This window comes from Coniosporium apollinis, assembly GCF_000281105.1.
Source record: "Coniosporium apollinis CBS 100218 chromosome Unknown supercont1.9, whole genome shotgun sequence".
NCBI classification, from domain to species: Eukaryota; Fungi; Ascomycota; class Dothideomycetes; genus Coniosporium; species Coniosporium apollinis.
Window position 1 is genome coordinate 43603 of NW_006913271.1, and position 12236 is coordinate 55838.

Consider the following 12236-nt stretch of genomic DNA (forward strand, 5'->3'; position numbering starts at 1 on the left):
CGTCTCCACCACGGTGAGCCCTGCCATGCCCGCTATCCCAGAAACCGCCAGGTGTCACTCCTTTTTCGTCCAAGTGGAAATGGTCTTCTTGTGTGGCTTACCGAAACGGTTACTGCACGCGCTATGGGATCTGGGATCATGGGGTTGTCGTGCGTCCGCCTTTAAGGCCTCCTCGGACGCTGCTCTAGCAGCGATCAATCAAGTACAGCGCGCTGGAGGGCTTAAAGAGAGGACTGTCCATCGTAGCCTTCACTTCTCCGTCAATACTAACTAGTCGTCACTCGCTGCTTCGATTCTATCGCCTTGTCCCAAGTGGTAGACAGGAGAGGCCAGGCAAGACATCACCTGCAAGGGATCCCACGCACCGCCCATGCATCGATACCGCACTAGGAACCTCGTCCATCAGACTCTTAGCAACAAGCAGCGGTATATTTTTTTGGATGTTATAGGGCTTGTGGGAGAAGCGCAAGACTGAGTACTGGTGGAGGGCTCGCAGCGCAAAGCACTCAATTGGGGACTGGCCATGTGTTGAGAAGGAGAGTGGAACAAGATGGTCGTCTCAAAAAGCAGCTCCTTCTCGTGCGGATTTGGGGGCTGCGACACACAAGGCCGAACACGGGGCTGGAATGCCGGCGTATCGTCACACAGGAGACTGCGACCTGGTCCGCGGCGGTCTCACAAACGGGAAGGGTCCTGTCCATCAGCCTCAAAATCCTCAACCCCGAAATCTCAAGTATTCTTTTTCGGCCTGCTCATTGCGTTGTCGCTACTTTGTAGCCCGGCTACAGGTACAAAGACCTATGGTGATCGGCAGAGATCAGCAATCGACAGACTTGTTCAACGAGGAGAGCTCCTGGTCGATCGAAACCCCCCGCCGATACCTCCGCGAATGCATCTAGAGCGAAGGCAAGACGATGCGGTATCGTCTTCAGCGACGGCTTTACCGTCGAGTCTTCTTCCCTCCACCGCTGCAGCTCCATCGGGTTCCACATCTGACCCCGTGTCCGACGCACCACCAACGATACCAACCATAATATCCGCAGACCCACCCTCAGCACAGAATCTACCGCAGCCGTTCGACACCAGCTTAGGGAACAACTTCACAAGCCCTGCCTGCCCCAACTTTATAAGGTCATTCCGCGACAACAGCACCTTCCTGTCATGCCTCCCGCTATCCCTACTCCTCCAAGTAAGTCCTATACTTCCCAGTTGACCTGAGCTAGCTAACTCAGAGCCATCTTAAGACATCCAACTCCTTCTTTCAAGTCACCAAGTCCCTCGTCCGTATCACACAGACTCTCGACGCATCGTGCAATGTAGATTTCAGCGTCTGCAGCGCCATGATGGCAGCGTATGGCCGTGACATTGTGCAGCCCGACCATTGCGGTCCTGATTACCAGAACCGGCATCCCATGGTGCTACAGGCATATAACGGCTTCGTCGCGTATCAGTCACTCTATCAGGCTGGTTGCTTGCGGGACTCGACGGGAAACTACTGTACGTGGTCGCATCATATCCGCGCTGGAATCTCAAAGCTGACATCAACCCTTCGCTTAGGCTTCGCGAACGCGATCACGAACACGACCTCCAACACTGACTCCTATCCCTACTACCTCCCGCTCGGCGTCGGACTGCCCGGCGGCTCTCGTCCGACCTGCAACTCTTGCCTGCGCGATACCATGGCGATATTCAACACAGCCGCTGCGAACAGGACCCAGCCAGTTAGCCAAACGTATAGCGACGCTTCTCAGCAAATCAATATGGGATGTGGGCCAGAGTTTGCGAACACAACAGTTGCGAATGGCGCGCCAGCGCTAGGTACGGGCGGAGGGCTTGCGCCGCTGGTCGCAGTCCTCGTAGCTCTGTATATGCTATTCCTGTAATAGTTGAGCAACCCAGTCCGACAGCCTTCCGACCATACCGAGCTTCACCTCGTCCTGATACACCACCTATGCCTCTGCTGCAGCGACCCTCTATATTATCATACCGGCGGGCTTCTGCCGCGCCTCCTCATATCATCTTTCATATTCGACTGTTATGGGATATATCTCTGATCTACTCGTTTACCACTACGGTTCTTCTCAATTTTGATCTACAGTTGGCGTACACCGGCAAGAGGGTGGCATCCCCCCAACAAGCGAGGCGTTCTGTTACGGTTGTTTTCACGCAAGCATGCGCGACTGGAGGAGCAGTTGAGGCCACGAATCTGGTTACGTGCATCTAGAAAAGCATTTGGGCGGGTTTTAGATTCTTCCTCTCTCGGCGTGTTGTGGTGTCCCTTACGGCTGCGGAGTTCCACAGAGCTTGAGGATATGGGTTCGCGGGACAACGCAACGTTGATATATGGGCTGTTGTTTTGAATTTTGTGGACAGACTGCATGAATGCGATGAGATCTTGTATACGCACTTAATCCTTAAATCATAATGCGGCAACTGTCTATTCCACTGGGTTTTAGCATTTTGCCTGCGGCCGCGCACTGCAGTCGCAGCATAATCCCTTGATTCGGACCCAACTCACACATCCCGTTAGCGAACAAGTTACTGAATTGGAGCCGATTGGCATGACTCCGACCCTGGATTACTGGCGGCAGCCTCAAGCAACCATTGTTCCAGAGGTTGATGAGGTCGTCCTCTATGACCAAGAACGGCCTTGCGGCTCCTTCGCATTCCGCTTGGCCCACCCACCGAAAAAGAACATTCCTCCGCTTAAAAAGTCCATGCCACGGACGAGCTGCTGACCCATATTGTAGAATCTTCCTTTACACATATCATGGAATACGTCACGATGCCCAGAGGTCCATTATGCAGCCGTTCTGCCGGCAGGCATCTCCCAGCCTTATCACCAGGGGACATCCTCATCCTGAAACGCCCACGGCAGGGAAGCTGATCCAGGAGGCTGTAGGGCTGGCTGGGGCTGTTCACCCACTAAAGAAGCTCTTTATGGCTTCTCCTGAGGCACTCTTTCCTCGTGTGAGAAGGCGTTCCCGAATCGACTCGATAATAGACTACTACGAACACTCGCCAGACGACGTGGCGGAGATGACCGCTCCACTGCTCCCCCAACCGGCTCCAATTTCTCGCCGCGATATTGTTAGCGTAATCCTGGATGATTATGGTGCGAGAGCGGAGGGTGGTTTGGATATTTCGAAGTGGCCAGCGTCGCCCAAGTCGGTCTCCTCAGGGCCTGACTGCAAGCCCTCGGCGGACGAGTCTCCACCGCTGCTGTTGATTGGACTGAAGTTGAGAGGTACTGCATGATTCATAATAGGTACCTTTCTGCATCTAAGGTGTAGACGCGCCCTAGGGTCTCTTATGCTGCACATCACGGCGGACTTCATCTTAACTCTCCGCCCCCGCTCACTTCGAGCACCAAGTTTAAGCTTTACACTGCTCACTATTTCCATTAATGAAAACGCATCGGTCGAGCTGGCAGACTAACAAAGTCGCACAGTCGACAATGCAGCCAGCCGTGCAAACCGAGGCAGCGTTGCACCTTCCTCAACCATAAACTCGCCAAGTTCCATAACTTCTCAGTCCATATCAAGAAACCGCAAGCCTCAGAGCCTGAATCTCAGTCAGAGCAACGGCTCGACCGCCGCTTCCCTTTCGATCCTTCCAACTTACCTTCGTACCTCGATTGAGTTATGCCAAACACTCCCGCCACGTGCAACCGACCGTCCCCTTCCTCCTCTGCCGCATGAAACACCATCTTCACGTCCAGAAGAATCCCACTTCAAACCCGCCATGGGCTCCAAGACCTCGAAGCAAGCTCCGACCGAGACAAGCTCCATCGCAGCCTCAGGGGGCGAGGCCAAACGAACATCGTCTTCAAATCCGCGTCACTTCCTCAAGCGAAAGCTCCTACCAGCCGTATCGAAGCCAGACCTCAAGCCTACGGATTTGGGTGTCGATGGCACAGCAGAGGAAGCGGAGGATGACTCAGGGTCCGGGGATAGCTCATCAACGACCAAGGCCGGCTCGGACGGCGATGCAACTGCCCACTCTCGCACTTTATCATCGACTACCCGCACAACGTACGCACCGATTTGCAACGAGAGATCCGACTCACCGAGTGAGCCGCATGCCCAACCACTCCGCTTACCGTCGCCGCCGCCAGTCCTCGAGGAGAGTCCTAGTAAATGGGGCATCCGGCCGGAGATCAGCATAACCGAAGATGGTGTTGCTGCGGAACAGGAGAGCGATCGGGAGCTTACGAAGCAGACCAGCAGACACTTCAGAGGGAAGAGCAGCACTGGGTTTGACATCTTCAAGGTGAGCTTCCGCCTCTGGCGACGCCTCTTCCCGACAATCGTTGCTGTTAAGGTCCAAAAAAAGCTAATACTCGTGTTCTCGCAGGCAGCTTCCAACCGGAACTCGACCGCTGTAGCTGCGTCCCTTCCGACCCTACAGTCAGCCGCCCCAACGCCGACAATCCAGATCAACGGCCAAGATAGTCTACCACTCACAGGATCAACCGCTCGCAATTCACTCATCACCAACAACTCGCTGGCCTCTCTTCCCTTACAAAATTCTACTCCCCTCTCCCACACCAGCGCTTCAACGCTTCCGTCGTCACCTCCTGAGGCCGCTCCCAACGCAGGCACGTCCCGGCTAACGCCCAGCGAACATTCAATGTCAGCATCGCCAGCAAGCTCAATCATCCACCTCCCGCTTCCGACACGGCCACGACCCGCAGAGACGAACGCACCGTTGGCGACGAAGTTGCAGACGGACTGCTACCAGTCGCACCGGACGTTTCACAGGTCGAAAAACGTGTACTCGAGCATCGACTGCATGCTCTGCTACCGACGAGATGAAGAAAATCGGTGGTTGTGCAGTTGGTGCGCGCTCAGGATCTGTGGGCGGTGCAGGGCAAAAGTGGAGGCGCTGAGGCCAAAGAGAGCGGTGGCGACGAGCCAGTCAGGGAGGAGCACGCCGATGAGCAGGATGGGAAGTTGAGGGGGGCAGGCGGACAGGAACGGGGTCTTTGCGCACTGGAAGAGAGCTGTGCGAGCATTCTGGCGCTGTAGGAAGGGCGTTTGGGAATACCAGATGGATATGGGAGCATTTGTAGGCGTCAGTCAGCGGATAAATTCTGGTATGCCTCAGAGGCTTAGGCGGTTATGGTTGTAGATATATCCAGGTTGCAGAGACGTTCACCAATGTAATCGAGGTACCAGAAGAACTGATACATCACAAACTGCGGTCAGACAGCAGCGGCAGGCGCGGCCGAGGCGCAGAACCATGGAACCAGGCCTTTCCCCGCCCGCCATCTGCCCGTCAACGTGGGCGCTGTCGAATCAGACGCTGCACACTGCCCTTCTCCCCATTGATGGCTGCATCTCTCTGGTGACGCTATCCGCGAGCGGCTCTGACACTTGAAGATCCGCACGTTTTGCGCCCGCCTGCACTGCCTGCACTGCCACGAGCGACAACGTTTCCCGTGGTTCGTTCGTGGGTAGCCCTCGAGGTGCCCAGCTTTCCGCCAAACGCTCGGCCTCGTCGTTGGTGAAACATCGACGACGCAACTGCCGCGACTCTGCAATTCCCCTGCCCGCCCCGAAACAAGCGGCGCCCTTCGCTTGTCCCTTCGAGAACGACGAGGCCCCCAAACTCTGTCTGATCCGACTGCCTTTCTGCTGCCAACATCTTGCCCACTTGCTCTGCTCTGACCGCCACAACCGCCATCCGCAACTGATAAACGCAACCACGTCGTCGCAATTCACCGCCCTGACCGCCATTGACACCTTCGCACTTCGCTACCACTGCCCCTTCGCAGCCGAGTAACACGCACGCCGCCACCTTTCCAATTGCCTCAGCCGCCCAGGCTCTTCTGCACGGCACCGCCATCTCGAGTCCTCGATAGGGGACTTTGCCATGTCCAATTTTGTCGACTCGTCGCGGCCGATGATGAACTCTGTAAGCAGCCCGCCTGCCTCTCCTTCCGCCGGGCGCCAACCGCAACTGGCCCCCCTGCAACTTCACATCGTCCCTCCAGCGGACCCCCTTCTCCAAATCCCGCCCGACGCACCACCCTGTCTTCAACTCTCTCTCTCTTAACCAAACAGCCCTTGCTAACACTCACCCAGACAACACCCGCCCGCGCCTCCACCCGCCTGAGCACCTACTCCTCAACCCCGACCCTAACGCCCAGCATCGCGCCCTCCACAACATCCACCCTCGACGCGCGCACCGCCGACATCAGCAAGTGGAACTCTGGCTTCGACCGCCTCGACGACAAGCGCCTGCAGCAGCAGCGGTACGTCGTCAGCAACGAGAAGAGCGGCGAGATGAGCAAGCTGGCCCTCGGCGCGAAGCTGGAGCGCGCGCTGGGGAGACGGCTGAGTGGGCAGGATGCGAGTTTTACCAGAGGGGTGAAGGCGGAGAAGGGGGTTGTTTGAGGATGCTTGGGTGGATTGAGGGGCGTGGATGAAGGGGGGGTGCTGGGTCTGGTGGGGGTGAGGAAGGAGGTGGGTGGGGGATTGCACCACGAATGAGTGCACTGGAGATTGGGTGCACGATCGCTGGGTGCGGGATGCTGATGCGGGCTTCCCCGGCCCGTCTTGAGGTTGACCTTTTGGTGGAGGAATTGCGTTGTAATATGGAGCGGGTATGCCTTGCATAATGCGGTCTTTCTGCGCCGATCGGTGCTTTTCTATTCCTGCTCTTCCAGAACCATATATCCTCTCTTTCCTTTGTGAACTGTGCGGTCTTTTCATTTCCTTCGGCGCTTTTTCGTTGCAATATACCTCGATCGGATCAGTAATAGTCCGTTTCATACCGTCCGTACCTCGTCCTCCATGCACTCGACACATGCGGCAATCGCATCAAGCCTTCCAACATGAGGTCTAACATCACTTGCAAACTCCGCCGTGTATCGTCACGTGGCAATGCACTGCCTGCCGCCGCGAAAAGGACACACCGAGGACGTTAGGCCTAAAAGCCGCGCACATGCAGAGCCCTTCCTTGTAAGCACGCTATTTGTTGATAAAAAGTTGCGCTCTGCTCTCCGCTTCTCTTTCAGTTGCCGCAGACCCAAGTCGGCCTTATCCAACCGCCGCATCCTCTCAGGAAGTCCCTTGCGACAGCAACAACTCAGGCCTCAACGTGCAGATTGGGCGAGTCAGAGACGCAGGTGGTGTATTTTCGGGCTGACGAGTTTGCAGCACTCGCGCGAAGTGGAAAAAAAATATAGGTCACCCACCTACCCATGGAGTGACAGGGGTGGCAAGGCGCTGGGCATACAACTATCTCAAAATCAAAGAACATGAGCACCGACCCACAAAGCTAGTCGGAGGGATACCCATCTCCACGGAGCAGACATGGAATTCTGATGAGGCCCACGACTAATCTCCAAACTCAAGCTTCTCTGAAGGATCCTGGACCTTAACTATCACCTTTCCTCGGGCCCTCTTGCTCAATATCGGCTCATACGCCTACAATTCATTGTTAGGCTCGCCCTCAGAGCGGGCGCGAGAACTTACCATTACGGCATCCTCCATCCTCCAACAACCATCAACCACAACCTTCATTCCATCCTCTTCCACCTTCCCCCTCAACTTCCTCAAACTTTCCGAGTCCACCAGTCCATTGACCTGCAGATACTTCCTCCCCACGCCCCCTAGCCACATCGGCAACGCACTACCCACAGCGTTCCTCAGCATCAGTAGCAGTGTGTAGAGCATTCCCGAGATCGTGTACTCCTCCGGAGCCGGTCCAACCGTAACAAACGGTTTCCCATCTTTAAGATAACCTGTACAATGCGCATAGAGCTCCTGCACGCCGCGGCAATCGACGACAGCATCGAAGCAGGACTGGGAGTGATGGCGTTGAAGATAGCCGTGGAGCGGTGCCTCCTTCGTAAACGTCGTATAGTCCACTATCTCATCCGCGCCCAGGCCCCTGACCATCTCGGCGTTCCGCCCCGAACAGACTCCTACGATCATTCCAGACTCTCCGACGGCCTTCCTAACGAGTTGCACAACCATGGTCCCGATCCCGCCGCTAGCGCCGTTGATGAGGACCTTGTTACCTCTGCCGAGCCGCATGGCTTCCACCAGGCACAGCGCCGTGCTACCCGCAACGCCCAAACCCGCGGCTTCCTCGAAACTCATATTCCTGGGCATAGCGCAGACGCTGTCGCTCGGCACCACGACATACTCAGCCAGCGCGCCCGTGCCAGCCCTGAGGTGCAAGCCCACCGGCACGGATCCAAAAACCGCTGCGCCCGGCTGCAGCTCGTCCCTTTGTGCTTCAGGGATTGAGTCGCCGGCGGCAACGACGGTGCCGGAGAAGTCCAGTTCGGGGACTGCGGGGAAGGAACGGAGGATGGAGGGGCACAGCTGCATCATTATGGAGCCTCCGGGATTGAGGGCTGCATGGGAGACGCGGACCAGGACGGAGGCGGGGCTTGTCAGCGTTGGTGTGGGGTGGGTGGGGGAGAGGGAGAGGACGGTGGTGGGAGTGCCGGCGCGGGAATGGACCCAGGCGCGCATTACGGATGGATGAGCTGGAGTTGCCATGACGGAGCGGAGGCTTGGTCTGTTCCAATAAACGTACTAAAGCGAGGTGTGCGAGTGGATATCAGTGAGAAAAGACAGTGCTACTGGTGCACAACGGGCTACCGGATATATACAGGCTAAAAGAAAACTGGGAGTTATTAGAGGAGATCTGAGAAGAACACGTCGCGTGAGAAGCTTAGACGAGACTTCAGGGTTCAGTGAGCCTGGTGCTTGGTGAATGGCCTCGTATTCGAGATTTCAACACGAACGAGCTGAAGCCAGCATGACAAGTTCCAAGCTATCACGTGCAAGCCAAGGTTCAGCGGTGCCAAGCAAGCTTGAAAAAAAGTTGGCGGTTCCTTGCCTATGGTGCTCGGTGGACGAGAATAATGAGGAGCCAACAGGGGCGAAGTTCGATGGAGACTCAATACCGTTATCCCATCACATCTATAAAAAGAGGATGTGAGGTACGCAATGCACATCAATGCAGCACGATCGAGATCGAGGCTACACATCAGCCCCAGGCTATACCGGGCGCCTTTGAGTACCGCATCCTCACCCTATGGATCTGTTCCGTAGCCGCTTGCCTCCGCTGTGCAAGTCTATCGCAACCGGGGGAGGAGCTGAGAATGTTTTCCAGTGTGTGAGTCTGGGCAGTCGCCCCCGAACTGTGCTTGCTCCAGATATCAGCTTTCGAGCTCTTAACGCTAAGCGGACAGCAATGACCTACGCTCTGTGCTAGGTCTGAACTGCCCATGCCGCTCTTCTCAGAGCCCTGAACCTCCGCCGTGTCCGGCCGGGCTCCCCACGCCACCTCTTCACCGAACAGAGTTCGGAATTCGCCAATACGTCTCCACACCCCCTCACCACACCTCCGCCGGATCAACCCTAACATCCTCACCCCGCTCCCTAACATGTTTCCGCCCCTTGTCCCTACTAAGCGGTTTCCTCATATCAAACGCATCCGCATCATCGTTATAATACCCAACAATGCGTCTATAGACACTATACCCCATTTTCCTATACAGCTCCTGCGCGACCTTGTTCTCGGCCCTGACGAACAGATCCACAAACCACGCGTCCGCGGCATCGCACGCCTGCTCGAGACTCTGTGTCAGGCGCGTCGCGTGGCCGAGACGGCGCGCTTTTGGGGCGATGGTGAGAGCGGTGATGTGGCCGTGCCAGGGGAGGTAGTTGGGGTTTGGGTTCGTGTCGGGGGAGTAGGGCTGTACGGGGGCGGGGTAGGGCGAGGCCTCGAGCTTCGCAAGTACGGTAAGGTTGTTAGCCGCCTGCATTCGGGTTGAAGATGCATCGTACGTGGGTGTAGGCGCAGGGCGGGAAAGGGGGCATTGGGCGTACTGTAGCCCTCAATGTTACCGTCGCGGCCTTCGATGACGTTGCAGAGGTGCGGCCATTTGATCAGGTACTCGAGGTAGAAGCCGATGTTGTAGGTTTCCGTCAGCGGGTCGAGGTTGCATTGGTTGAATTTAAAGAGGTCGGTTGCGCGCATCGGGCGGACATGAGCCATGCTGCTGCGCTGCTGGAGGCTTTATATGTCACGCAAATAGCGATTGGGATTTCGCGGGTCCAGATAGAGTATGCTCAAGATGTTTTGAGAAAACGCTCCGCAGGTGATTGTGGAGGAATGTTCGACGGACTTACCGGACATACCGTGCTCTTGGCGCTGAGTGCCAGTTTGAATCTTGAGAGGCATTATATTCTACAGTACTACCTAGGCACTAGGTAGCCATTTCTTTTCGTGCTCGGGGACTCGGACGAGGGGCAGGACAGTGTCATCTGTTAGGTGCAATACCGCTACGCTTCATAGCAGCCATGCTTCATCGTCCAATCAAGTAGGTTCGTCGTCGCTCACTGCCTTCGCGCTGGTAGTAAAGAGCTGTATTCATGACTTTTGTGTTATCTGAACACTCCCCAATTCCTTATCCAAGCCTCGCCTACATACACATTCGCACACTCTCGCCGAGCTCGCCGGATAGCCTGCCAAGATCTCTCATGAACGAATGCTGTTGCGTGGAGCTGTTGTACGAACTAACCTCACCTAAAGCAGCCTTGCGGTTGCATCAAGACTTCCAGGGACGCCTCCACCGTTGTCGACGTTCGAGAACAGCACCGCCTGGACCGGAGAGTTTCCCTGACGCATCTCATATCACATTTCGTTGATCTTAGTTCGCTGGCATGGCTAGGCATGCAGGTTATTGATCGGTCGACGGGCACTACGGCGTTCAGCTCCCCATCCAAGGATCTATCAGCCTCACCAGGTCCAGCCCTGGCTCGTGTCCCCCAGGTACGCGCCCAGTTCAATCTGTTCTGCGAATCCATCCCAACACTCAATCCCTGACTATCCGGACAGTGACGCAGAGTATGCCGCGAGCTATCATCTGAGAAACCCCTCAGGCTTCGAGTAACTTGAGCACTGGGTGAGGAGGATGTAAGCACTGCCTACCTACGTGGAAGACGGTAGTGCCGATCTATTTCGCGGCAGATGCACAACAGATCCCCAGGTTTTCCTCCCCGCTACAAACCTGATATGCCTTTCAGCCAGCCTCGTGGACCAAGAAGCCTCCTGCTGTGCCTCCACCTGCCGATCATCCCAAGGCTATGGAGAGGGCTCTCTCACCCTGGCTGGCAGTGCCGTTGATGAAGTCTGATTTTCCATTGGTCTTCACCTAACGTTACATCTCAACCTGTATCCTGTCGATCCAATAGACAAGCTGCGTGCCTCCAGCTTGAATATATCCTTCGGCTTCTACTTCTATCGTTCTTGCCGAGTTCCAGCGCTAGCTCCGAGTTCATGTTCCTCTGTTGTCTTTCAAACCCCAAGTCAATTGTCAGTACTCGGGAGCGATTCGATAGCTCGTGCCATTTTGGGCGTAGAACAGCCGCAGTTTCGGTTTCGTCCTGATCAGAAGGTTTCACACCGCTTGTAACCCCCATTTGTAGAGAGTAAGTAGCGAGACATTGTACTAGCAATGACGGGTAATGTCTAGATACTGCAGCTTTGAACGTCCGGCTGCTCAACTTTATCTTGTACCAAGTCCCGTCAGCCAGCCATGAGATCCAACCCGCAACACTTCTGTTCAGCTCTTTCGCGCATCACCTGTAGTCATGTTCTATAAGGAAGTGACCATCTCCCTCCTGTATCGGAGCAGTCGTTAACACCGCAATCAGCTTTCACACATCTTTCTCGCTTACTTCCCTCTTTGATAGAGAAATATTTCACGGTTCATACCTTCTTCCAAGAGCGCCACATTAACATGGTCCACCTACGAATCTTGCTGTCCAGCTTGCTGGGCGCGGCTGCAGTGAACGGTGAAACGCTATTCTTCCAAGACAAGCATGCGTCACCGGTAATTGCGCTCGTGCTGTTACCAGATCTGCGAGGGCCTCACCCCTATAGAATCACGGCGAGCTGAGTGCTCATCGTTCTTCCGTGTTATGATGACATCAGCTACATCGTGAGTAAGGATTATAGCACTATCCAGTTAATGTGTGCGTTCTCGCTAAGACAATGATAGAACCGTCACAGCATTCATAACCACTCCCACTACGTCGGCCGACACGGTAACCTCAACGTTGATTTTCACCACGTATACCGTTGTAGGCGTAGCGAAGCGAAACGCCGCAGCCGCAGCCATCGAAAATCCAGAGTTGTCTACCCCCTGCGACAATGGTTAAAGGACAGAGAAGCGAGGCGCAAGAGGCCAACCTAGTACA

The 12236-nt window shown here is 55.6% G+C and overlaps 5 protein-coding genes across 5 annotated transcripts; 3 read left to right on the top strand and 2 right to left on the bottom strand.

Moving 5' to 3' along the window:
* Window positions 1-889: 889 nt before the first annotated feature.
* On the top strand, window positions 890-1883 carry W97_02390 (uncharacterized protein; the record flags this gene model as incomplete). The annotated part of the gene is made up of 3 exons (XM_007780290.1): window positions 890-1189; window positions 1245-1497; window positions 1558-1883. 3 exons carry the CDS (start codon window positions 890-892, stop codon window positions 1881-1883), a joined length of 879 nt encoding a protein of 292 aa, XP_007778480.1.
* A 1861-nt stretch (window positions 1884-3744) lies between these two features.
* On the top strand, window positions 3745-5030 carry W97_02391 (uncharacterized protein; the record flags this gene model as incomplete). The annotated part of the gene is made up of 2 exons (XM_007780291.1): window positions 3745-4763; window positions 4820-5030. The coding sequence occupies 2 exons, from the start codon at window positions 3745-3747 to the stop codon at window positions 5028-5030; spliced, it is 1230 nt and encodes a 409-aa protein (XP_007778481.1).
* Window positions 5031-5877: 847 nt separating this feature from the next.
* On the top strand, window positions 5878-6401 carry W97_02392 (uncharacterized protein; the record flags this gene model as incomplete). The annotated part of the gene is made up of 2 exons (XM_007780292.1): window positions 5878-5919; window positions 6090-6401. The coding sequence occupies 2 exons, from the start codon at window positions 5878-5880 to the stop codon at window positions 6399-6401; spliced, it is 354 nt and encodes a 117-aa protein (XP_007778482.1).
* A 945-nt stretch (window positions 6402-7346) lies between these two features.
* Window positions 7347-8522, bottom strand: W97_02393 (uncharacterized protein; the record flags this gene model as incomplete). Its single annotated transcript, XM_007780293.1, has 2 exons — window positions 7347-7436; window positions 7485-8522. 2 exons carry the CDS (start codon window positions 8520-8522, stop codon window positions 7347-7349), a joined length of 1128 nt encoding a protein of 375 aa, XP_007778483.1.
* Window positions 8523-9364: 842 nt separating this feature from the next.
* W97_02394 (uncharacterized protein) lies at window positions 9365-10029 on the bottom strand (the record flags this gene model as incomplete). The annotated part of the gene is made up of 2 exons (XM_007780294.1): window positions 9365-9790; window positions 9898-10029. The coding sequence occupies 2 exons, from the start codon at window positions 10027-10029 to the stop codon at window positions 9365-9367; spliced, it is 558 nt and encodes a 185-aa protein (XP_007778484.1).
* Window positions 10030-12236: the final 2207 nt, after the last annotated feature.